Consider the following 27432-nt stretch of genomic DNA (forward strand, 5'->3'; position numbering starts at 1 on the left):
AACTTGTAACTTCCACCCCGTACCACCCTGAATCACAAGGAATTGTTGAACGTTTTCATCAAACGTTGAAAAGTTGCTTAAAGAAGTTGTGTAATAATTTCGAACATGATTGGGAAGAAAAGTTACCTTTTGTCTTGTTGGCTTTACGATTGACACCACGGGATTTAGTCCTTTTGATTTGTTGTTCGGTCACACCGCCAAAGGACCTTTAGAAATTTTAAAGTGTAAATTAATGCAAGAAGAAGGTAGAAAGGATTACATACAGAATATCGAAGATCACAAAGAAGATTTAAGGAAAGCATGGCGTTTGGCAAAAGAAAATGAGAGCAACCGTCAAGGGGAAACTAAAAGAAAGTACGATCTTAACGCTAAAAACAGAATTTTCCATGTGGGTGATAAAGTCTTAGTATTAGTCCAGAAAGAAGGTCCCTCATTATCTTATAAGTTCGAAGGTCCATTTCCTATCATAGAAAAAAGGGGAAATTTGAATTACTTAATTGATATGGGTAGGCGTAGAGCTAAGTGGTTGCACATCAACTTGCTAAAGAAATATAATGAACGTCTAATGCCAGTTGTAACAGTGTCGCAGAGAGAGATTACTTTTGAGAAGAACTCTGATGTTCTTAATAATTTCACATTGTTTAATTCTAGCTTAGCTGAAGAAAAAACAAGGGAATTATTCAATGTGTTTTCAAATTATCCAGAAACTGTTAGTGATAAATTGGGTTTGATTAATCTTTTAGAACACGATATTGAGTTGCAGGACACAAAACCAATTAGACAAAGCCCTTATCGTCTAAATCCAGAACAAGCAAATTCAGTCCGACCGGAAATTAAGTATATGCTAGACAATGGTTTGATTGTTCCTAGCGAAAGTGACTGGTGTTCTCCAATAGTTCTTGTTAAGAAGGAAGATGGATCAGATAGGCTGTGTATTGATTTTAGAAAAGTGAATAGTGTTACGAAACATGATATTTTCAATTTAAAATAAATTTTTGAATATACTTACCCGGTGAATATATATATAGCTTACGTCTCCGACGGTCGACAGATTCCAAAAACTCGCGAGCGATCGCCATGAAGGCTGCCGGGTGTGCCCACCAGCACCGACTATCGGCCAGATACCGCATATACTTCTCAACCAAACCAGTTCTTCTCAGTCCGTAGGGTCTCTATCGGGGAGGAAGGGAGGGCCTTTAATTAGGTAAGTATATTCAAAAATTTATTTTAAATTGAAAATATCATTTCTAAATATTAAACTTAGCCGGTGAATATATATATAGCTGATTCACACCCATGGTGGTGGGTAGAGACCAGTATTAAAACAATAAAGGCGTATATGCTCAAGAGTTTTTGACAAATATTCAAAAAACAAACTTAAGTATAGGTACCTGATAAGGAAGCTGACTCTGATGAATACTCTGACTCATTAGTTCGCTATCCTTATGAAGCCCAGCGATCTCTCAGGATGCTGAAAGACTTCTAGGAGCTGTTATAATCAGGGTGAACACCCCTACATCAGGACCTCATCAATACCCTTAATCTGGGCGCTCTCAAGAAACAATATTTTGACCACCCGCCAAATCAAAAGATTGCGAAAGACTTCTTAGTCTCCCGTACAACCCAAAACAAGATTAAAAATTTCAAGAGAAGATTAAAAGGATATTGGGATTAAGGGAATGTAGTGGTAGAACCTTCACCCACTACTGCACTTGCTGCTACGAATGGTCCCAACGTGTAGCAGTCCTCATAAAGAGTCTGGACATCTTTCAAGTAATATGAAGCGAACACCTACTTGCTTCTCCAAAAGGTCGCGTCCATAATACTTCTAAGGGATCTATTTTGTTTAAATGCTACTAAAGTTGCTATCGCTCTAACTTCATGAGCCTTAACTTTAAGCAAATTACGATCCTTTTCACTTAAATGAGTGTGTGCCTCTCTAATCAATAGTCTCATAAATAAGACAATGCATTCTTCGACATAGGCAAAGAGGGCTTTTAACGGAGCACCATAAGGCCTCTGAAAAAACCTCACAGCAGTTTAGTTCTAGATAAATAAAACTAAGAGCTCTAACGGGGCACAGCACTCTTTCAACTTCATTCCCAACAACTTCAGATAGACTGGGAAGTTCAAATGATTTAGGCCATGGACGAGACGGAAGTTCATCTTTGGCCAAAAAACCAAGCTGAAGAGAGCATACTGCTTTATTAGCGGAGAAGCCGATATTCTTGCTAAAAGCATGTATCTCACTAACCCTTTTCGCAGAAGCCAAGCTCACCAAGAAAAGTGTCTTGAGGGTAAGATCATTCAGGGAGGCCGAACTTAACGGTTCAAACCTGTCTGACATAAGGAACTGCAGGACCACGTCCAAGTTCCAAGCAGGAGTAGAAATATGACGCTCCTTGGAAGTCTCGAAAGACTTAAGAAGGTCTTGAAGATCTTTGTTATTAGATAGATCCAAATTTCTATGCCTGAAAACAGAAGCTAACATGCTTCTGTAGCCTTTAATGGTAGATGCAGAAAGGGAGCGACCATTTCTCAGATAAAGCAGAAAATCTGCAATCTGCGCTACAGAGGTACTGGAAGAGGAAATAGAGGAGGACTTGCACCAGTCTCTAAATACCTCCCACTTAGATAGATAAATCCTGATGGTAGAGGATCTTCTAGCCCTCGCGATCGCTCTAGCTGCCTCCTTCGAAAACCCTCGAGCTCTAGAGAGTTTCGATAGTCTGAAGGCAGGTAGACAAAGCGCGGGGAGGCTTTGATGAAATCTCTTTACGTGAGGCTGACGCAGGAGATCCATCCGCAACGATAGACTTCTTGGAATGTCTACTAGCCATAGAAGTACCTCTGTGAACCACTCAGTCGCGGGCCAGAGGGGAGCAACCAACGTCAACCTGGTCCCTTCGTGAGAGGCAAACTTCTGAAGCACCTTGTCTAGGATCTTGAATGGTGGGAAGGCATAGATGTCTAGGCGAGACCAGTCCAGCAGGAAAGCGTCTATGTGGGCTGCCTCTGGATCTGGAACTGGAGAGCAGTAAGTCGAGAGCCTCTTTGTCAGTGAAGTCGCAAAAAGATCTATGGTGGGTTGACCCCATGTCATCCATAGCTTCTCGCACACAGTCTTGTGCAACGTCCACTCCATGGAGATGACTTGTCCTCTTCTGCTGAGGCAGTCTGCTAAGACATTCATTTCTCCTTGCACAAATCTTGTCAAAAGAGAGATGTTACTTGCCTTAAATGGAGTTCCTTCTGATCCGTGGACCAAAGACCCGAGCATTCCAGACTGTCCAGTGGCGCTCCCTAACCCAAATCCGATGCATCTGAATACAACACATGGTTTGGGTTCTTGATCGCAAGAGAAGGACCTTCTCGAAGTCTGATGTGGCTGTCCCACCAAGTCAGACATATCAAGACTGAGTTGGAGATTGGGATAGAGATACTCTCTAAGCCCTTCTCCTTGTTCCAATGGTTTAGGTGAAATTGGAGAGGGCAAAGATTGAGTCTCCCCAGAGAGAAAAACTCCTCCAGCGATGAAAGAATTCCCACGAGGCTCGTTCAAACTCTTACAGAACAACTGTTTTTCTCTTGCAAGTGACGGACTTTTAACAGAGCTTGTTCCATTCTTGTGGGAGACGAAAAAGGCCCAAAAAATTAGACACTGTATCTCCATCCCCAAATAAAGAATAGTCTGGGATGGAGTACCGTAAGTTACGACTTCTCTACGTTCACTATGAGACCTAGCCCCTTGGTTAGGTCTAATGTCCATTTGAGGTTCTCCAGACAGCGATTTAATGACGATGCCCTGATTAGCCAGTCGTCAAAATAAAGGGAGGCTCTGATCCCTAAAAAATGTAGAAAGCTTGCTACATTTTGCATGAGCCTTGTAAAAACAAGAGGAGCAGGACTGAGGCCGAAGCACAGTGCTCGAAATTGGTACACTACTTTCCCGTCCACAAACCTCAGATATTGTCGAAAGTTTGGATGAATCGGGATGTGGAAGTATGCATCCTGAAGGACGAGAGAGACCATCCAGTCGCCTTCCCTTACTGCTGCCAAGACAGATTTGGTAGTCTTCATCGTGAACTTTGTCTTGACAATGAACACATTGAGTGCACTTACATCTTAAGTACTCCTGCAGTGAACGTGGCTGCCAGTTCATAGGAGCCATCCCTTATAGCCTTGTTCATGCATGACATAATTTGTACAGCAATACATTGTCAGCTGGAGAGACCTTCTTACTTAAGGCTCCCAGGGACCAATCCAAAAAATTAAATACTTCAAACGCTCGAAAAAACTCCTTTCAGGAGATGGTCTAGCTCTGAAGAAGACCATAACATCTTGGAGCGTCTCATGGCTAGACGACGAGGAGAGTCCACAAGGCTTAAGAAGTCTCCCTGGGCAGAGGCAGGCACTCCCAAGCCGAGAACCTCTCCTGTGTCACACCAGACGCTCGAGCGAGAAGCTAATTAAGAAGGAGGAAAAGCAAAAGTAGACCCTCCCAAACTTCTCCTGGACTCCAACCAGTCTCCCAGCAAGAGCATGGCTCTCCTGGAAGAACAAGAGAGAACTGACTACGTATATGCCGGAGTCGAAGAAAGTCAAGCCAAGAGTAAACTCAGACGGCGGAGAACGTGGAGCAGCCGTTACAAAAACGAGTAGGACAAAACTTCCCCAAAGAAATTCATAATTTTAAAAACAAGGGATTGTTGGACAACCCTAGGTTACTCCTCTTCTGAATGAATCCCCAAAGGTACATTAGTTGAAAGGGGGTCATGAACCTCTTCAGAAGGCACATCATCTGACAAATCCAAAGTCTTGCGAGAAGGAGACTTATATTCAGAATGACGTGAAGGAAAAGCCTGAAAGGCTACATCAACTTGTATATGAACAGAAGTTAAAGTTGGAGGGTCGATGTCACGTTGTGACTGCAGAGAATGTTATTCTACTACACGTCGTGACAGAAGTGACTGACGTTCAAACGTCACATAGTAACAGCGGTGACTGCTGTTCGATGCTATATCGCGACTACGGTGACCGACCCTCGACGTCACGTCGCATCTACGGCGTCCACCGCTCAACGTCACGTCGCGTCTGCAGCTCAACGTCACGCTGCGACTGCGGCCGCTGACGTTCAAACGTCACGCAGCAACAGCGGTGACTGCTGCTCGATGCTATATCGTGACTACGGTGACTGACGCTCGACGTCACGTCGTGTCTACGGTGTCTACCGCTCAACGTTACGTCGTGTCTGCGGTGTCTGCAGCTCAACGTCACGCTGTGACTGCGGTGGTTGACGTTCAAAGTCTCGGAGGAACTGCAGTGACTGCTGATCAAAGCTATGACTCGACTTAACTGACTGTCGATCAAAGTTACATCGAGATTTATGCTCCGCATCTCGTTTAACAGCAAAGCTGACACTAGGGATAACGTCAGCGTGACGTAACAAAGCTCGTTTAGAAGGTTGAAGACCTGAATCACGTATCCCAGAACCGTGACGTACAAAAAGCAAAGGATCCTTTCGCACAGGAACAGGATCGTAAGCTTTCATTAAAGAAGAAAGCTTTAACAGCTTATCTTGCAAAACACTTAACTTCAGATCAACCGCACTCTGAACAGAATGTGACGTCGGAAACGTCTGTTCATGAACGTCATCGCTATGAACGGGAATCTCATGATGACTACAGCTAGGACGTTGAACTTGTTCTGAAGGAACTAATTAACGTTTCAACCGTCTCGAAACCTTACGCCAAGGTTTTTAAAGAGACGAATCATCGGAAGACGAGGAGAACTTCGTCTCTCCTGTCTTATGGCAAGGACGTGCTTGAAGAGCAACGTCTGATACCTTTGAAGGAACGTCTGTTCGTTGGTTTACACCTCTCACTCCCTTAGGTCCTACGACATTCCTTCTCCCTGGTGCAGGGGAGCCTGAAAGAGGTCTCGGACTAGGCAAGTGACAAGCACGAACAAACAAACCCTCCGCAACACTGAACATGTTTTTCGCACTTTCTTCACTGACATTGCATTTTTTAATAATTTCACATTAGACATGAATAATGGGATTTTGACGAAGGAAAAATCTATTTCTGGGCGAGAGACCTGTGCCGCCCAGTGAAATACTCCTAGAGCACTATTTCTAAGGAATATAACTGCTATATATACCAGAGAAAAAAAGCATAGGAATGCCAGGTTGAACCCAGCTCGCTCACCTATATAAGGTGTCGGTATAAAATACTGGGGCGTGATAATTCACAACCAGAGGTCTCGCACCATTTAGATATCTCCTCTTCAAAATCCCCGCCACAGCGAGGTGCCGTTCAACACTACTACCACTAACCCAACCCACGCCAGTGACGTCACTCCTCATAGCACCCAAGGTTTGGGGCCCATGTTGGGAGGGAAGTCAAGGGAGGGTTCACTGGGCGGCACAGGTCTCTCGCCCAGAAATAGATTTTTCCTTCGTCAAAATCCCATTTCTGGGCTCCGACCTGTGCCGCGCAGTGAAATAGTACCAGAGAAATGGTCCCAAATCTTGGAACAATACCTGAGGAAGTAAAATAAAATCCAAAATAACAGGTAAGAGGATAGCAAGACATAGTTGATTAAGGTTCACTATGTTCAGGAGGAATCACATTCCCTGCTGCCACTGTAGCAAATATAAGGCTTCCAGAGGTTTTAAGCAGTGGCGTTTAAATACTGTTGGAGACTTCCGGCCTATATATTTAGTAAGTCCAGTGAAGTTCATAGTAATTAACTGAGGTAGCTACAGCTCATATATCATGGACGTGAGGGAGTGATGTGGGAATGATTCTAGGTAGCCCGTTAATGAAATGCAGAATCTTCTGTCTGAGTCCTTTCAGGATGATGGTTCTTCACCTTCTCTAATGGGTAAGGGCCCCGAGGACTGAACGGGAGATATGTTTAAGTAGGCTTCCAGAGTGTTTACTGGACATAAAGATGGGGCCTGCGGAAGTGGGACAATCTTCCAGGGGAACCGTCTGTCCTGGGGGTCCTCATTTTCGCTAAAAATCTTTTGTCAGGGGAAAGGAGTACTTCCCCTGACGAGAGAAATTCAATATGACCTGGATCTCTAGACAAGGCTGAAAGTTCTGATATTCTGGCGCCAGAAGTCAGGTTCATTAAGAACAAGGATTTCCTAACCAATGGAATATACAGTAATGGCAAGTCTCGGTAAGAGTGTCTGAAGCCAACTTAAGTACGTCATTCAGAAACCAGGAAACTGAGCTAGGGTGAGTTGATGGTTTCAATCTGGCGCAGGTTCTCGGGATGGATGAGAAGTATGAATCTGTAAGGGCAATATTAAAGCCAATTGTAAAACCTTCAAGGCTGACTTAATTTGTGGTAATAGTACAAGTCGCTAAGTCTGATTCAAATAAAATTCTGAAGAAGGTTACTGTCAGATTCATAGTCATCGTCTCAACCTTTGAGTCCCTTAAAAACTGGCAAGTTTCATAACAGCCGAACCATACTGTCGAAGGGTGGATCCCCTCTTATCTGATTCTAAAAATAACGTATTTGAGGATCAATATCTGCACCTCTTGAGCTGCAAATTTCATAAAGTCCAGAAAGGTAGGGCATTCTGAATTTGAGGAAGCTAACACACAGCGAGTTGTACTGCTTGTGTTAGTATTGGATTGGGGATCTGTCGAGGTGGAGACCCAGTTCCACCAGAAGGGGAAACCCGTTGTGCTTGGGCCAGATGGGGACTACTAGAGCAACTTGGCCTTTGAAAGTCCTGAACTTGTCTAACACTTTCATCGACAGATTTATTGGTGGGAATAGGTAAATTCTCTCCCAAGTGTTCCAGACTAATGATAGTGCGTCTGTGGCGTAAGCCCGAGGATCCGGGCTGGGAGCTACGTAGCACTCCAGTTGTAGTTGGACTTTGTTGCAAACAGATCTATCTGGAGATCCGGAACCTGAGAAAGAATCCAACCGAAGGACATTGGGTCTAGTGACCACTCCGACTCCAGCGGAGTTGTCCTCGAAAGTGCGTCCGCCACTATCTATCTAGAAGAAACCTGATATGTTGGTTTTTGGCTGGAGCCGGTTGCTTAAGGTCAAAAATACCGCCATGGCCTCTAAAACATTGATATGAAGTTGGCGGAATATTGTCGACCATAGTCCCAGGGGTTTTCGTGTACTGAGAGTATCCCCCCCCCCCCCCCCCGCCTGTTAGGGAGGCGTCTGTGTAAATGACGAGCTTGGGGGTGGATATTGTAAGGAAACGGATTTGCCAGATTTTGACCTTTGTCCATGGTTGAAGTCTTTTCTTCAGAATTGGTTGGAGTCGAGCCCTTTGTCTCGATAGTACTCGTTTTCCTGGAGCACCATACTCGGCTTATATCTTTCAGTCTGGCCTTCAGTAGTATATCTGTTACTGAGGCAAACTGGAGGGCACCCAGGATTCTCTCTTGATTTCTTCTGGAAGACAATTTGTCTTTGAGAAAACGTATTGTGTTTTGCTATATCGTTCCTCTTGGCTGTTGGGAGACAGAGTGTGGGAGCATAGAACCCATTGAATCCTAACCATGAAACTTGTCCTCGGGACCAAACGAGATTTCTCGAAGTTGATTTGGAACCAAAACTGTTGTAAGAGATTATCACTCTGTAGTTGCTGTGAGGCAGTTTGCCTAGTTGAAGCCTAGAAACGGACGAAAATGCCTTGCTTTCGGAACATGATAGCAAACGTCTGCAAGATCCATAGGGGAGGTGACGGCCCCACAGAGAAGCAAGGTCCGCACCTGAGAGATGGTCAGCATGTGAAACTTGTCGCATTAAATGTAAGAATTCAGAAGCGACAGGTCTAGGATTACTCTCCGCTATTCTGAGTCTTTCTTTGGCCCGCTGAACAAGTGATCCTGAAATTACAAACGATTTACTTTCTTTATTGCTTCCTTTTGCAATAAATCGTTTTCATATAAGACTAGCTCTTCCGTTGGATGTTGATGAAAACTGGTTGGTGGAGGGGGCCATTCTATCCAACTCCACCCCAGACCTTTGGAAATTATACTGGAAGCCCAAATGTTGAACGTTCAACGGTTCCGGAAGATGTAAAGTCCTTCCTATATCATCCCGGATGCCTCTAAGCTCCCGGAATTCGTCGAAAGCAATCCGTGGAAGGGGGCCTTGCGCTCTCCCTTCAAAGATGGTATGTTAACCATCGAAGGGTTTGGCACCCGGACTGTAGAAGATTTTGAATTCTCCCGCCGGGTCTACAGTTCCCTCTCTCTGGTTTCGCATGCCTTACCGAGGAGACACTCGTAAGGTTTGACAAGGTCCCCAAAGAAACCAAAATGTACCCAAAGGGGCAGGCTCAGTCCACCTGGGTCCGGCCCTTAAACGAGTGGGAGTGTGTTAACACTACGTTAACACCTCACAAGAGCCCGTACACGATGAATAAAGCTGATTTCTACCTGAAGCACGCAATTCTTCCTTAAATCAAAAGGTTAGAATTGCGAAAAATGTCGTATAATGTAAGCTCATTAGTACAAAATGAAACACATACATATATATAGAATAAAACGGAAATATATAAAGTTAAAAAGATCAGTGACTTGGGAGGAGACTAAAACTAAATCACTTAAGGACAACGTTTTCAATCTCTCACCGTAAAGTGCCTGGGATGAGAATAAAAACTAGAACGTTATATCCTCTCTCTCTCTCTCTCTCCCTCCCCGTACAGAGACTTGGGACGAGAGTAAATATCTGCGAGAATAAAGATTAGGATCGTCTCTCTCTCTCTCTCTCTCTCTCTCTCTCTCTCTCTCTCTCTCTTGCCACTCACAAGAGAAAAAGCTCACTCACTCTTCGTCAATAAAAGGTTATTTGACTAAAGGAAAAAAACTAAAAGGACTAAGAAATTGAAAATTAACATGTTCCTTTAAATTAGTATCTAAAAAACTTCAGTTTGAAAGAAGAATGATCAAAACGTCAAAAACGATTTACTCTTTCTGCAAAGTGAAACCGTGATTCTCTCTTTCTCTATCGTAACGATAGAGTGCAAACTGCGTAGCATAAATAAACCAAACGTTAGTTCATCTTTGAAAACAGCACGAAGACTATTCAAAGAATAAAGTTCTTAAATTATTTTCTAAAAATATTCATCTCATCAAACTAAACAAATATAAAAATTGAATGGGCTCAACGTTGTTTAACTTCGCTTTCCAAGTCTGTACCGCCTACAAAGAATAGGCATAGGTCGCTTCTAAACAAAAATATAAAATTTATCTCGGTGTTTAGTATAAATGGAAAGGGAATCGAAGAGGTCTAATAAAGGTGGGTGAGAGATAAAATATATAGAGGTAAATCTATAATATCAACAACAATTTATAAAGTGATAAAAAAAAAATTACTAAAAGCCTAAAACACACTTCCGTACACTGAGGGAAGGGTCGGCCATCTTTTCTCAACGGAAAATCCAGAGAGAGATTAAAAAAAAAACAAGGGTAAAAAATTTTTCTCTCCTTTCAAAAGCATTTCTTTTGAAGATCGTATTGCTTGAGAATAATCCAACACGGCGAAAGCCATAAAACCATGAACAAGTACTTCACCAATCAGTAGAAACTTGAGGTTAAGCGCGAGCGGAACCAATGCTGTCACTACCACCGACAGAGAAGAACTGATTTGGTTGAGAAGTATATGCGGTATCTGGCCGATAGTCGGCGCTGGTGGGCACACCCGGCAGCCTTCATGGCGATCGCTCGCGAGTTTTTGGAATCTGTCGACCGTCGGAGACGTAAGCTATATATATATTCACCGGCTAAGTTTAATATTTAAAAAAAGTAATTTTCCTCTCCCCAGGATAGAAGATTGTTTAGATAAGGAAATGCTAAGTTTATTTTTAAACTTGATTTGGCCAAAGGTTATTGGCAAGTACCTTTAAGTAGTCGAGCACAGAAAATATCTGCTTTCATAACACCTTTCGGTAGTTATGAACCCAAAGTTATGGCTTTTGGTCTACGAAATGCAGCGAGTACTTTTCAAAGATTAATGAACAGAGTTTTAAATGGAATTGATAACTGTGTCGTGTATTTGGATGATCTTGTAATATTTTCAGATACGTGGGAGCAACATTTACGCATTTTGGCTAAAGTATTAGCAGTCCTTGAAAAAGCAAAACTTGTTTTAAATCTGAAGAAATGTGAATTCGGAAAAACCTCGATCACATATTTGGGTCATAAAGTGGGTCTAGGTAAGATTTGTCCAAAAGATGGGAACATAGGGGCTATCATCAACTTCCCAATCCCTAACAGTAAAAAACAGGCGATGAGATTTATCGGAATGATTTCATATTTCCGCCGATTTGTCCCTAATTTTTCAGAAATAAGTGCTCCAATAACTAATCTTTTCAAGAAAGGAAGTAGTTTTGTATTTGATAATGAATGTATCAAAGCTTTCAATAAGTTAAAGGACATAATGATTCACAAGCCCGTACTAATGTTGCCCGATTTTAGCAAAGAATTTAATTTAGCGATAGATGCAAGTGATATTGGAATAGGAGGAGTTCTGTTGCAAGAAGTGAACGGGACTAAGCACCTTGTAGCTTATTATTCAAAGAAGTTAAATAAAGCACAGCAGAATTATTCAACTATTGAGAAGGAATTGTTTAGTTTAGTATCAACTTTACAACATTTTGAGATTTATGTACGTAGTGGTCATGTTTCAACTGTGTATACTGATCACAAACCATTAGTTTATTTAGATAGGTTTAAGAATAAGAATAAACGTCTCATGCGTTGGAGTTTAGAATTACAGGACTACGATTTAAAGATAGTTCATATAAAGGGAAAGAATAATGTAATAGCCGACAGTCTTTCTAGAGACTTTTCAGAATGATATGGATGTTTGTTTTCTTTCTGTTTTTTTTTTTTCCTATCAACAAGTAAGAGTGTGTTTTGGTTTAGTTACATGATACGCGAGTAATAAAGTAATTGTCTCTCAGTTTAGGGATAAGTGATTTTCTCCTTTGATAATTTCGTTTAAAAAAAAAAAGAAGATAAAATCAGTAGATTTTCCTTTTTTTTTCTTTTAGGGGGACGTGTCATGGGTAGATAGAATATAGAAAAGAATGTTAAAACGTGTGAATTTTCGACTCTAAAGACGCAGAGAGAGGAGGTCCCGCTAGTGTTTACTGGAAACTGTCACCATCGCTGATGGAGATAAAGATATTTATGAGAGGTGCCTAGATTAGCAGTCTTTCTGTAGCAAACCAAGGAGCCAACGTTATGAAAGGACCCATAGGACAAGAAGAGCAGTGTTGTCGCCGAAGAATATACATTAACGGAAGGTAAACACATGCCTCGCTTCAATTATAGCGCCATATGGATCTTGATTACACCAGCAGAGCGTTCGTCTAGGTGTTATCAGAGGTGTGGCTTTAAGGAAAACCAATAAGGATGAAGGAAGGAGAAAATTTCCTTATATGTAATTGTCCATAGTTAACCCCTCCCATACAGGGATATATAAACTTCAACGAGAACGAGAGAAGGGGAGTACGAAAGACAGAATGAGAGTACGACAGATAGAACGAGAGTACGAAAAGGGGAACGAGAGAGGGAGAGAGAGAGAGAGAGAGAGAACGAGGGAGAACAAGCACAGGGAAGGAGAGAAGACGTAAGGACCAGAATGCAGACGTGACCAGCCTTGTCCGAGATGTCAGAACGAGTTGACCCCTGCCCTGATCACCGACCACGAAACGTCCGGACCTGAAATATCTACGTTCCTGTCAACCGTCGAGAGCTGCTGTGAAGAGTAGTATTTTTTTTTTGTATTATTTATCTACTATCTTGACTGTTCCCCTATTTGCTGGAGTGTAGTTTAATCAAATGATTTTCTTTGTTTAGTTCAGTGCTTCCTAAGTACTCAATCAAGAAACATTTACCTTTGACTAGTTGTAAATAAAATTATGTTTTCTTTTGCGAGTTTTCTTTCTATATTTCCTTTTGTTTAATTGTGTATTGTGGTCGAGAAATCCCAATTTCATTAATCAATTCAAAAGAACCTGGTTCGATCCCCACAAGGATCGTAACAGAGGGATTGCTGGTACTGAGAAGCCCTCAAACCTGGGATCCCACACGGCTGGATTCTGGGTCTTTGCTACGAAGGATGGCACGAACCTGAAGGTAGCTTCTCACCAACCCTTCGAGTGTGAAACCTCGTAAGACAGTCCATGAATCCCCCCTACTCGTTTTGCTGAGGCCAACGCCAGCAGAAACACTGTATTAAGGGTGAGGTCCTTGTCCACGATGTCTTTTAGGGGTTCGAAGGGTGGTTCTGACAACATCTTCAGGACTCTGGCCACGTCCCACTGTGGCACCCTAACGGCTGGGGGGGGGGGGGGGGGGCACGACTGTGCTCGAAGCTCTTGATGAGCATCGAGATGTGTCTAGAGGTCCTTCAAGAGGAAGACTTGGCCCAGTGGAGCCCGGACCCCTTTGATGGCCAGGATGGACATGTTAACCACGTCCCTGAGATAGACCAGGAACTCCGCTATCTCTGGGATAGAGGCCCTCAGTGGTTTGATGTTCTTAGAGACACACCATTTAGTAAAAGTGGCCCACTTTGCCTGGTAGACCGCTGCCGATGATCGTCTCATATAGCCTGACATCCTCGCTGCTGTTCCCGACGAATAGCCTTCCTTCCTCAGGAGACGCTCGATAACCTCCACGCGTGAAGACGGAGGGATCAAGGGTTCTCGTGGAACCTTTGAAAGTGGGGCTGCCGGAGAAGGTCTGGTCTGTCCGGAAGGGTCCTTTAGATCCACGAACCATTCTCTCTCCGGCCACCAGGCCGCTACCAAAGTCATCCACAGGGTGTCCGCCCTCCGTACTCTGTTGAGGACTTGTCTGAGCATCCCGAAGGGAGGGAAGGCGTACACGTCGAGGTTGTCCCAAGGGTGTTGGAAGGTGTCCTCGAACGCCGCTTCTGGGTCTGGCACAGGAGAACAAAACACGGGGAGCTGTGCATTCAGTCTCGTTGCGAGGAGATCCATCACTGGCGATCCCCATTTCTGAATGATGGCTTTGGCCACTTCCGGGTGTAGAAACCATTCGGATCCTACTACTTGTCCCATCCTGCTGAGACCGTCGGCCAGGACGTTCCTCTTTCCTGAAATGAACCTTGCTGAAATTCTGATCTGCTCCCCTTCGGCCCATTCCAGAAGTTCCAACGTGAGGACGCACAACTCCTTCGATTTTAGTCCTCCTTGCTTCTTTATGTAGGCCACCACCGAGTAGATGGGCGAACTCCAGGCATGCCCTTCGCACTGCCCTCATTCCTAGAATGTTTTATGTGTTGGGTTTTCTCCTCGTCCGTCCAACTTCCTCTTCCTGATCTTCCGAGGAGAAGGGCACCCCACCCCTCCTTGGATGCGTCCGTGAACAGGAGCATCTCTGGAGGGTCGGCTGCGAAGGGCATCCCCTTGAGGGTGTTCGATCTGACACGCCACCACTCCAGGGTTCCTTTCGTCTCCGGGAAAACTGTGATCACTTTGTGGGGGGAGTCTCTCTAGTTCCAGAGCTCTTTCAGATTCCACTGGACACCCCTGAGTTTGAGTCTCCCCTGGGGGACCAATTTCTCCAATGACACGAGGTAGCCTATCAGTCTCTGGCAGTCCTTCGCTCTCCTGGGCTGGCCTGACAAGAAGGGACGGAGGATCTGGTCTAATTTGTCTAGTCTCTCCCCGGAAGGGAAGGCTCTCGCCAACCAGGAGTCTAGGACCATTCCGAGGTAGGTCATCCTGGATGAGGGTATCAATTGGGACTTCTCCAGGTTGATGATGATACTCAGGACGTTGCAGAACCGCAGTAGCTTTGCGCCTTGCTCCCTCAGTAATTCCCCTGAGGCTGAAAGTAACAACCAGTCGTCCAGGTACCGAATCAGGCGGATACCCTGTTCGTGTGCCCAGGCTGAGACCGTTGTGAAGACTCTCGTGAAGACCTGAGGTGCTGTTGACAACCCAAAGCAGAGGGTCTTGAACTGCAACGTCTGGGAACCCCATTTCACCCTTAGGTACTTCCTGCTGGAGGGGTCAACTGGAATCTGGAAGTATGCATCCTTGAGGTCTATGGACATCATGAAGTCCCCTTCCCTCAAGGACGCTAGGACCGACTTCGGGGTGTCCATCTTGATGTCGGTCTTGTACACAAACTTGTTGAGGGCTGAGAGGTCTATGACCGGTCTCCATCCCCCTGTCGCTTTCTCCACCAGGAAAAGCCTGTTGTAGAACCCCGGGCCCGGATCCTTGACTGGCTCTACCGCCCCTTTCGCCAGCATCGCTGAGACATCCTCTTGCAGGGCTGTCCTTCTCAACTGTGGGAAATGTTAAGTCAGGCACATAGGTTATAGTAACCCACAGTCTGATTATTCACTGCTGGGTAATGAAATAGAAAGTGTGGACCGGGATAAAGACGTCGGTATTATTATCAGCAAGGATTTGAAGACCTCGGTATTCTTATCAGCAAGGATTTGAAGTTCACCAAACAGAGCATAAAAGTTGAAAAGAAAGCACAGAAACTAATAGGCTATATAAAGAGATAATTCAAATACAGAAACAAAGACACTGTACTACAGCTCTGCACATCACTACTAAGACCCCATCTAGAATACAGAGTCCAATTCTGGGCTCCAAGTATTTAGAAGGATATACAGTAAATAAACTGGAAACAGTACAAGCTAGGGCCACCAAACTAGTTCTAACACTAAGGCAATTTGGATCTAGATGCAGGATGGAACATTTGAACTTACTTGATCTACAAACTCGATGACTATGGGGACAATTAGTAGAGGCATTCAAAATTCTTAAAGGAATAACAAATGTAGAATACAACAATCTATTCACGCTTAACACAAATCAATCCAGACGTAACAGATGCAAACTGGAATTGAAAAGATACACCACCTCTCAATTTGGCAATTTCTTTACATACAAAATAGCAAATACTTGGAAGAGAATTCCAGCGGATGTAGTAAACAGTAATACGGAATACGAGTTCAAGAATAAGTTAGACAAGATAATAAGAATTCTCTAGATGCTTAAACTAAATTGCTCTACCAAAGAGCAATGGAGTCTGTGGATGGACTAAAAAGTCTATGAAACATACGTAATCCTTTTACCTCTCTTTCTCTCTCACATAACGAATGCTGTTTGCCACAGTCTGTAAACCACTACAACGGCGGAGGCTTACGCAACTCGTGAGGTCCATGAGGGATGGGCAATCACTGACGAGCAACGAGCAGGTGAATGCTGTCGAGCAAGCAGGCGAACGCTGACAAGCAGGTGAATGACGGATAAGAGGTCGACAACTGAAGCCGACGCGTGCTGAAGGTCAGCACCCCAGTGTAAAAACCGCAACAATGCCCCCTTGAAAGGTTCACCGAGCAAACCCAACGACGGCCAGAGCTGAAACAGAGGTTAAAGAGAAACAACCTCACTCGGGGGGAGGAGCCGGGGCAACCCCGTAGGGGAAGGCCGCACTATCTCTCGAGGACCAAAGTTGGCCAGGTGTTAATTGGCCTACGCTACTGCTCGTCGGCCCCTGGGAAAAACCGTTCGAGTAGGAGGTTCGGAGGATGGTTGGGAGGTGGTGGAAGAAGCCTTGGGTTTCTTCTGCTTCAAAGCACTCTTCGAAGGAGAAGAATCCCGCTTAGACTTCTTCTTCCGCCTATGCCCATACCTTTCCCACTGGGAGGAAGACCACTCCCGAAACTCACTACACTTATTATCTTTGTCGCAGCGCTGTCTTCTGCAGACAGAGCAAGGGTTGTGGGGATCCGTCTCCACAGCAGACATGAACTTCCCGCAGGTGCAGCCTTTGGTTCCTGAACAAGTCTGCATGGCCGTCGAAGAACACCCAACGCACATGCACACACTGAAAGAAAAAGCAAAAAGTGATTAATAGCAGTCCAAAAGTAGGAGAGGATGAAGATCGGTGACAACTGCACTCCATCCGAGCCAAAAGCAAAGTGAGCGCAATCACAGGTGTGTGAGTGGGAAGCGGTAGTAGGCTATCACCCTACCCCCCCTGCTAACTAGCGGGATGGGTAGTTAACCCTTGCTAAATTTTAATGGCTTGTCCTTTCAGCTTTGCCCAAAGTAAATACCCAATATAAATAGCATTGGTTTGTATTCCAGTTACGGAACAAATATCTGTTATGATGTTCCTGTTTTTAAAATATTTCATTTTTCATCATTTCTCATATCTCATTTATTTCCTTATTCCCTGTCTTCACTGAGCTGTTTTTCCATGTTGGAGCCCTTGGATTTATAGCATTTTGCTTTTCCAACTAGGGTTGTAGATTAGCTATTAATAATAATAATAATAATAATAATAATAATAATAATTATAATAATAATAATAATAATAATAATAGCAACCTTATACTAATTGCTTTTATCAGAAAATCACAACTAAAGTGTTTATTGTGAAATTCAAACAATTGCAAACAATACATCATATTCTCATGAAAGCTCATTGGAACTTTCCTACCAACATATGTAGGTGCTACTTCTCTTTTATAAATAAAAACCTAATTATTCTTTATATGCAAGATACAGCAAAGTATTTTCATCTATTAACTTAAAACTCAGAAAAAAAAATATAATGAACCTTGTAGGATGACAGAGCTGTTATGATGAATAATGGCAGAGGCTGCATTCTGTGCTACCTCTAAGCATTTGCTAAGATGTAACATCCAGCGTGAAGATTCCCAGCGACTCCAATAATGACGATCTTGTTCCCAAAATTGAAGAGGGTCATCTGCAAATAAAAAAGAAAGGTAACCCAAGCTTATACTAAATACAGTACGCAAACCAAGACATTCATAAATGTAAAAATACATTTATACAAGTACATATCAGCCCTCAACATACAAAGAATTTTGGTTCCAAGACTCCATATACAGTATAAGTAAAACTGTACTGATTCAATTACGTTATAGAAATGGTATATTACATGGCTATATGTACTTGCAAATGCACACTTGACCTATGTAAAAGGATACTATACAAAACTAATTATTGGCATGGTAGACAGGGAGTTATGATATACTATAAGTAACAACATTGATCTTCTAGACTTTGTTAATTTGTCTGCAGTATACAAAATCTCCTTTAAATAGAATTAACAGGCAAAATGTTGTAGGAAATACTGGAAGAAAGGAAATAGGGAATAAGGCCGATACACAATAAGAAAGGGTTTAAGGAAAAAAGACTGAAATGAGCAATAAAGAGTGAATAACAGAAATGAAAAGCAAACAAAAAAGAAAGAAGCTGAAATATTATACAGTACAATATTTTACCGAATGGGGAATAAAGTTTTTTTTTTTTTAATTATAATTATTTAAACAGAAATGCTTGTAATTCATTATGCAGGAAGGCATCAAATATTATTAAAGGAAAATAAGCTGAAAAAAAAGTAAAAACAATCATAACTAAACTATAAATAACATTTAAACTTAATAACAGAATTGAAGTTAGATTTCAAGGATTTATGATTGTGACAAAAATAAAATAAAATTTAGAATGTTTATTTAGTGTTATAGATGATTTAGAAGTTTATTAAGGAAAGGATGTAGATATACAAGCTTGTATAGTACCTTATTATACAAATATTGTAATAAAACCTACAATACTCTACAATTACTTGACTATTTGAAAACAATGTAGTGCATTATTTGTGGTGCTAGGTGATTGCACATATGCAGTGGTTAGTTTTTTAGCTATCCTGGGGAGCCTGGAATGAAATACCCACGACAGTCAAAGGACTACTGTACTTGCATTGTGAAATTTTCCTAAATAGTTGAAATATGGTAATTATTTCTCTATTACTAATAAGAAAAAATAAACTAATTTAGCAGAAACCACATTGAATTGTTCATATATTACCTATCTTCAACTGCTGATTCTCATCTTAATTTGTTAGACAGGAAATTATGGCCTATTATATTTCTTATTCCTGATCTACATATTAATCTATGGCACCGTCGTTCAATTACTTCGTTATGCATGTTGCATAAGATTTTTTATAATTCTGATTATCCTTTACATTCAGATCTTCCTCGACAGTATCACCCTGTTCGTAATACTAGGTATGCAGTTAATTCTAATAGTCAGGCCTTCTCCATCATGAGGCTTAATACTACACAGCACAGTATTCTAGAAGTTTCATTCCAGCTATGACCAATCTTCCTAATCTGGTAGTTGAATTGGTATAACTACAAAAGTTCAAACTTATGGCAAATATTTTTATGTTGAACAGGCTGACGTAAGTCTTTTTTATAGTTTATATATGAAATATCTGTTTCAATGGTGTTACTGTTCTTAAAATATTTTATTTTAATTGATTATTACTTTTCATATACAGTAGTTTATCAATTTCCTTATTTCCTTTCTTCACTGGGCCATTTTTCCCTGTTGGGGCCCTTGGGCTTTGAACATTCTGCTTTTCCATGTAGGGTTATAGCTTGGATAGTAATAATAATAATGATAATAATAATAATTATAATAATAATATCATAATTAATTTTAGTTTCTTATTTTCATCTGTAGGTAACGGTAAATTTATTTCTCTTGGGTATGTTTTCTTAATATTTTGCAAACAGGAGTGTTCTATTCGGTAAAGTTAATGACCTTTTTGGCTTTCTACAAGTTTCCCATCTAATTCAAAGCATTGGCTTTAGTAAAGTGTGTACTTCTTTAGCTGTATCAAGAAGCTAAAGTCCCATCCATTTTTTCATACACCTTCCACAGTAGCTTCTGCACATATTAATCATCTATCAGTATATAACTGATATTAAAATATTTTGAACATCAAAAATACAAAATCATTCTTAATTCTATATCAACAGTACTAAAGATCATTAAGACTAACATTCTTTGTTACAGCTAACGGACTGCTTGATGCACTAACATTTCAGGAATTCCAATTTTTATGTATGAAAATTTACAAATTAAGACAAAAGTCTACATACCTGGTGTATGCAATTCTCTAAGTTTGATGTAAGACATTTGTATTTCTTTCAGTGACGGTAAAATCTGGTCTAAATCTAATATGGTTGGTTGTAACTTCTTTGGATGACAGCGATGAACTAACCCCATCATTCGGTTTTCCTGCTGCCTGTTGGATGAAAAATAAATGTTAAAAATGTTATTTTGATAATAAAATAAATTTTTGAATATACTTACCCGGTGATTATAATAGCTGCAGCTCTGCTGCTCGACAGAAAACTCTACGGAAAAAATCCGCCAGCGATCGCTATACAGGTAGGGGGTGTACTTCAACAGCGCCATCTGTCGTCCAGATACCCAGTACTCATTGTAAACAAAGAACTCAATTTTCTCCTCGGTCCACTGCGTCTCTATTGGGGAGGAAGGGAGGGTCCTTTAATTTATAATCACCGGGTAAGTATATTCAAAAATTTATTTTATTATCAAAATAACATTTTTCAATATTTAACTTAGCCGGTGATTATAATAGCTGATTCACACCCAGGGGGGTGGGTAGAGACCAGCAATAAATGTTTACATTATTATGAGCTAAGGATTTTTTATTTCATTTTAGAAGTTATCAAAATAACAAAAACAAAATAAATAGGTACCTGGTAAGGAAGTCGACTTGAACAATTACTCTGCCTTTTTAAGTACGTCTTCCTTACGGAGCCTCGCGATCCTCTTAGGATGCTGAGCGACCCCTAGGATCTGAAGTATGAAGGGTTGCAACCTATACCACAGGACCTCATCAAAACCTCTAATCTAGGCGCTTCTCAAGAAAAGAATTTGACCACCCGCCAAATCAACCAGGATGCGAAAGGCTTCTTAGCCTTCCGGACAATCCAAAAACAACAATAAAAAACATTTCAAGAGAAAGATTAAAAAGGTTATGGAATTAGGGGATTGTAGTGGTTGAGCCCTCACCCACTACTGCACTCGCTGCTACGAATGGTCCCAGAGTGTAGCAGTTCTCGTAAAGAGACTGGACATCCTTAAGATAAAAAGACGCGAACACTGACTTGCTTCTCCAATAGGTTGCGTCCATTATACTTCGCAGAGATCTATTTTGTTTAAAGGCCACTGAAGTTGCGACAGCTCTAACTTCATGTGTCCTTACCTTCAGCAAAGCTTGGTCTTCCTCACTCAGATGTGAATGAGCTTCTCGTATTAACAGTCTGATAAAATAGGATAAAGCATTCTTTGACATAGGCAAAGATGGCTTCTTAACTGAACACCATAAAGCTTCTGACTGTCCTCGTAAAGGTTTAGTTCGTCTTAAATAGAACTTAAGAGCTCTCACAGGGCATAAGACTCTTTCTAGTTCATTTCCAACCATATTCGATAGGCTTGGAATATCGAACGATTTCGGCCAAGGACGAGAAGGTAGCTCGTTTTTGGCTAGAAAACCAAGTTGTAGAGAACATGTAGCCGTTTCAGATGAAAATCCGATGTTCCTGCTGAAGGCGTGAATCTCACTGACTCTTTTAGCTGTGGCTAAGCAAACCAGGAAAAGAGTCTTTAAAGTGAGATCTTTAAAGGAGGCTGATTGTAGCGGCTCGAACCTTTCTGACATGAGGAATCTTAGTACCACGTCTAAATTCCAACCAGGTGTAGCCAAACGACGCTCCTTCGTGGTCTCAAAAGACTTAAGGAGGTTGTAGATCTTTGTTGTTGGAAAGATCTAAGCCTCTGTGACGGAAGACTGATGCCAACATGCTTCTGTAACCCTTGATAGTGGGAGCTGAAAGAGATCGTTCTTTCCTCAGGTATAAAAGGAAGTCAGCTATTTGAGTTACAGAGGTACTGGTCGAGGATACAGATACTGAGTTGCACCAGTTTCGGAAGACTTCCCACTTCGATTGGTAGACTCTAAGGGTGGATGTCCTCCTTGCTCTAGCAATCGCCCTGGCTGCCTCCTTCGAAAAGCCTCTAGCTCTCGAGAGTCTTTCGATAGTCTGAAGGCAGTCAGACGAAGAGCGTGGAGGCCTTGGTGTACCTTCTTTACGTGTGGCTGACGTAGAAGGTCCACCCTTAGAGGAAGAGTTCTGGGAACGTCCACTAGCCATCGAAGTACCTCGGTGAACCATTCTCTCGCGGGCCAGAGGGAAGCAACTAACGTCAACCTTGTCCCTTCGTGAGAGGCGAACTTCTGCAGTACCTTGTTGACAATCTTGAACGGGGGGAATGCATATAGGTCTAGATGTGACCAATCTAGGAGAAAGGCATCTATATGAACTGCTGCTGGGTCCGGGATTGGTGAGCAATATATTGGGAGCCTCTTGGTCATCGAGGTTGCGAAGAGATCTATGGTTGGCTGGCCCCATGTGGCCCAAAGTCTCTTGCACACATCCTTGTGTAGGGTCCATTCTGTTGGAATGATTTGTCCCTTCCGACTGAGGCAATCTGCCATGACATTCAAGTTGCCTTGGATGAACCTCGTTACTAGTGAAATGTTTAGACCTTTTGACCAGGTGAGGAGGTCCCTTGCGATCTCGTACAACGTCATAGAGTGGGTCCCTCCTTGCTTGGAGATGTACGCCAAAGCCGTGGTGTTGTCCGAGTTCACCTCCACCACTTTGCCTTGAAGGAGAGACTTGAAGCTTTTCAAGGCCAGATGAACTGCCAGTAGCTCCTTGCAGTTGATATGCATTGTCCTTTGACTCGAGTTCCAAGTTCCCGAGCATTCCCGACCGTCTAATGTCGCGCCCCAGCCTGTGTCCGATGCGTCCGAGAAGAGAACGTGGTTGGGAGTCTGAACAGCCAGGGGCAGACCCTCTCTGAGGCTGATACTGTCCTTCCACCAAGTCAGGCAAGACTTCATCTTCTCGGAAATGGGGATCGAGACCGCTTCTAGCGTCTTGTCCTTTTTCCAGTAAACAGCTAGGTGATATTGAAGAGGACGGAGGTGTAGTCTTCCTAACGATACGAACTGTTCCAGGGATGATAGTGTCCCTATCAGACTCATCCACTGCCTGACTGAACATCGTTCCTTCTTCAGCATGTTCTGGATGCATAACTGGGCTTGACTTGTTCTGGGGGCCGACGGAAAAGCCCGAAAAGCTAGACTGTGAATCTCCATCCCTAAATACACAATAGTTTGGGATGGGACCACTTGAGACTTTTCCAAATTGACAAGGAGACCCAATTCCTTGGTCAGATCTAGAGTCCACTTTAGATCCTTCAGACAGCGACGACTGGAAGAAGCTCTTAGAAGCCAGTCGTCCAAATAGAGGGAGGCTCGGATGTCCGCTAAATGAAGGAATTTGGCTACATTCCTCATCAGCCTCGTAAACACAAGAGGAGCTGTGCTTAGGCCAAAGCACAGGGCTTGAAACTGGTAGACAACCTTTTCGTAAACAAATCTCAGAAAAGGTTGGGAGTCTGGGTGGATGGGGACGTGGAAGTATGCATCCCTTAGGTCTAAAGAGACCATCCAGTCTTCCCTTCTGACCGCTGCTAGAACGGACTTTGTGGTCTCCATGGAGAACGTCTGCTTTGTGACAAAGACATTCAGCGCACTGACGTCCAGCACCAGCCTCCACCCTCCTGTCTTCTTTGCCACTAAGAAGAGACGGTTGTAGAAGCCCGGGGTTTGATGGTCCAGGACTTTGACTACCGCTCCCTTTTCTAGTAAGAGAGACACTTCCTGTTTCAATGCTCGTCTCTTGTCTTCCTCTCTGTACCTGGGAGAGAGATCGATGGGAGACGTTGCTAGAGGGAGTTTTCGTACAAACGGGATCTTGTACCCCTCTCTGAGCAACTTCACAGATTGTGCATCTGCGCCTCTCTTCTCCCAGGTCTGCCAGAAGTTCTTGAGTCTGGCTCCCACTGCTGTCTGAAGAAGCTGGCAGTCAGACTCTGCCTTTAAAGGACTTGGTTCCTTTCTTCTTAACACGTCTCCCTTTGGCATGAGCACCTCCTCTGCTGGAGGCTCTGCCACGAAAGGGCGGAATAAATCGGGACGCTGGAGTGTCCATCCTTGCTCTAGCTGACAAGGTAGGCAAAGGGGTGGCTTTGCGAGCAGAGGACGCAACCAGATCATGAGTGTCCTTCTGTATCAAAAAAGCAGCAATCTCCTTAATCAAGTCCTCTGGAAAGAGGCACTTAGAAAGAGGAGCAAACAGAAGTTCGGATCTTTGGCAAGGTGTAACTCCAGCTGACAGGAAAGAGCAAAGGTTCTCACGCTTCTTGAGGACTCCTGACACGAATGATGCAGCAAGCTCATTAGACCCGTCACGTACTGCCTTGTCCATGCAGGACATGATGAGCAAGGAAGTCTCCTTCTCTGTCGGAGAGATCTTCCTGCTTAGAGCTCCCAGACACCAGTCTAAAAAGTTGAAGACCTCGAAGGCTCTAAATATCCCTTTCAACAGGTGGTCTAGGTCCGAAGATGACCAACATATTTTTGAGCGTCTCATGGCTAGCCTGCGGGGAGAGTCTACAAGACTTGAGAAGTCGCCCTGGGCAGAGGCAGGAACTCCCAAGCCGAGAACTTCTCCCGTGGCATACCAGACGCTCGATCTAGAAGAGAGTCTAGCAGGGGGAAACGTAAAGGCTGTCTTCCCTAGACTCTTTTTGGACTGCATTCATTCTCCTATCACTCGTAAAGCTCTCTTGGACGAGCGTGCGAGGATGAGTCTAGTAAAGGCAGGCGAGGATGACGGCATACCTAATACAAACTCTGACGGAGGAGAGCGCGGAGCCACAGACACAAACTGGTCCGGAAACATCTCTTTGAACAGAGCTAGAACTTTTCTAAAGTCCAAAGAGGGTTGCGTGGACTTAGGCTCGTCAAGATCCGAATGTGGTTCATCAACGTGTGCAGCACCATCATCATCAGAGAGTCCATCATCCGAGTATTGAGGAGGAAGCGGCAATGGAGTAGGTAACGGCTGGTTAGCTGAGTCCGGTCGCATGGGTGCACGCGTGACTGAACCGGACGCAACGTCATGGAACTGTTGCCCAGTCTGTGAGCTGGCAACAACCATAGCAGCGCGGGGACGCACAGCGTCTACTCCAGACTGTCTAGCCTGATGTGGGTGAGCAGTGGCAACCACACTGGGTTGCGGAGGTTGACGCACCGCGTCAAAACAAAACAACTCTGACGGTTGTTGTACCTCGCGAACGTCAACGGAAGGCTCCGTGCGTCGCTGAACGTCAACATGCGGCTGGCAGGGCACACTGGAACGCATGGGTGGCGGAACTCTCTCAGCTGGAGTGCGCAAGAAGGTCGCCTCAGCGTCCACAGGACGCACAACCGAGTGTGTGGTTGGTTGTAGGCAAGAGGCTGGTGCAGCAGCAACCTTCTCCGCACGAAAGTCCCGCATCAGAGACGTTAATTGGGACTGCATGGTCTGCAGCAAAGACCACTTAGGGTCTGCAGGAGCAGGTGCGGCTACAGACGGTGTAACTGTCTGAGGCGGTACCGCTTTGCCTCTCTTAGGAGGTGAGCAGTCATCGGAAGACTGCAGCGAGTCCGAACTGACCCAGTGGCTACAGCTGGGCCGTTGGACTTGCGCGGAAGGGACCGACTTGCGCTTTAACGGTCGTGAGACCTTGGTCCATGGTTTCTTGCGAGAAACCTCTTCCGCAGACGAGGTATAAATGGGCTCTCTCGTCTTTGTGTGGTAGGGGCGATCTTGGGTAGATACGCCCGAAACCACGGAGGGAACGTCTGTTCGCTGATTAAAGCCTCTCGAACCCATTGGTCGTACGACATTGCTTCTCCCCTGGACTTGGGAGCTTGCAAGAGGTCCCGGACTAGGAGGACGACAGGCACGAACAGACGAACCCTCAAGCGCAACACTATCCACAACACTATCACTCACTTTATCACTTCCCACTGCACTTTTACACTTCAGCTCCTTGACGTCCGCCATGAGCTGGTTACGGTCACTAGCCAGGGACTCAACTCTCTCACCCAGAGCTTGGATGGCACGCATCATATCAGCCATCGAAGGTTCCTGAGTGCCAGAAGGGGGATTAGGAGCAACCACTACAGGGGAAGGAATAGGTTGTGGGGCATGAGGAGAGGAAAATTCAACAGAACGAGAGGAACTTCTCCTGACTCTATCTCTCTCTAGCCTACGTGTATATTTTTGGAATTCGATAAAATCGAATTCCGAAAGCCCAACGCATTCCTCACATCGATCTTCCAATTGACAGGTTTTATCCCGACAATTGGAACAAACAGTGTGAGGATCGATAGAGGCCTTCGGAAGACGCCTTGAACAGTCCCTAGCATTACACTTCCTGAATTTTGGGACTTAAGAAGGGTCAGCCATTTTGAATTGGTCAAAGGGGAATTCAAAAACTATCCAAAGTCATCAACAAATAATCCGTAATCAAAAAAAGAATGCAAGTATTTATTGAAGAGAAAACCTGCACAGCGAAAGCTCAAAACTAGAATAGTGTACTTCACCAAATAGTTGTGAAAACAAATCCAGTTAGCAACAGCGAATTAGTAGGTCTTGCCGGTAGCACGACAGAGAGAAAATTGAGTTCTTTGTTTACAATGAGTACTGGATATCTGGAAGACAGATGGCGCTGTTGAAGTACACCCCCTACCTGTATAGCGATCGCTGGCGGATTTTTTCCGTAGAGTTTTCTGTCGAGCAGCAGAGCTGCAGCTATTATAATCACCGGCTAAGTTAAATATTGAAAAATTACTTAGAACCCATATAGTGTTACTTTTAGTTGCTCCAAATCATTCATAAAAATATGATTTGCAGTTCTAACAATTAACTGGGTAACATCAAAGATGTTCTATGAGTTAACTAGTTATTTATAATGGATATTCTTTTGACAAAACTGGAAGGTAGCCAATTGGACTTTTTGGTGCGAGGTGCCAACCCTACCCAGACACTGGGTAGGGGGTGGCTGGGGGTATCAGCCACCTGTATATATACTCACAGAGTGGTGAACTAGTCACTTTCTTTGCAGGCAGAACTTATTGGGGGGACAGGGGCTCTTTCCCTTACCTCCACGAAAGGATTTCTTTCCACAAAAGGCCTGTTTAGACCCCTTCTGACCCTAATGTTTAGGGTCTCTAGCCCTTTATGCATATGATGTAGGAACTGGTTTCCGCTGTGGCTAAGAAGTTAAGGCCTGGCTGTCAAGACCTTTTGGACGAGGGAGTCCTGGCTAGACTTCCTCCACTTCTCTGCCACCCGCTCGACATCTTCAGGGTTGAAAAGAGAATTACCATCAAAAGATGCGTTCCTGAGTCTCGTCACCTCGGCCTAAGGGAGTTGCCTATGGAATCTTCCTATGACGGCATCCCTCCTCTTCAGGATAGTGTTGTCCCAAAGGTACACCACCTGATGGGAGAGAACCTCAATGGCCCGAGTACCAGCCAATAGGAAAGTCGAGGACTCCAGAGACAGATCCTTAGATTGAATCAGTTATCCTAAAGAACCCAA

General features: G+C 43.6%; 1 protein-coding gene across 1 annotated transcript in view; it reads right to left on the minus strand.

The window, feature by feature from the left end:
* Positions 1-27432, minus strand: part of LOC137634337 (myotubularin-related protein 10-B) — a 291307-nt gene that overhangs the window by 50917 nt on the left and 212958 nt on the right. Inside the window, exons 8-9 of the mRNA XM_068366732.1 lie at positions 19993-20138; positions 17631-17780 (exon numbers count right to left, since the gene is read on the minus strand). Coding sequence (XP_068222833.1) covers positions 17631-17780; positions 19993-20138 — 296 coding nt within the window. The remainder of the gene's footprint in view (positions 1-17630; positions 17781-19992; positions 20139-27432) is intronic.

This window comes from Palaemon carinicauda, chromosome 44 (genome assembly GCF_036898095.1).
Source record: "Palaemon carinicauda isolate YSFRI2023 chromosome 44, ASM3689809v2, whole genome shotgun sequence".
NCBI lineage: Eukaryota > Metazoa > Arthropoda > Malacostraca > Decapoda > Palaemonidae > Palaemon > Palaemon carinicauda.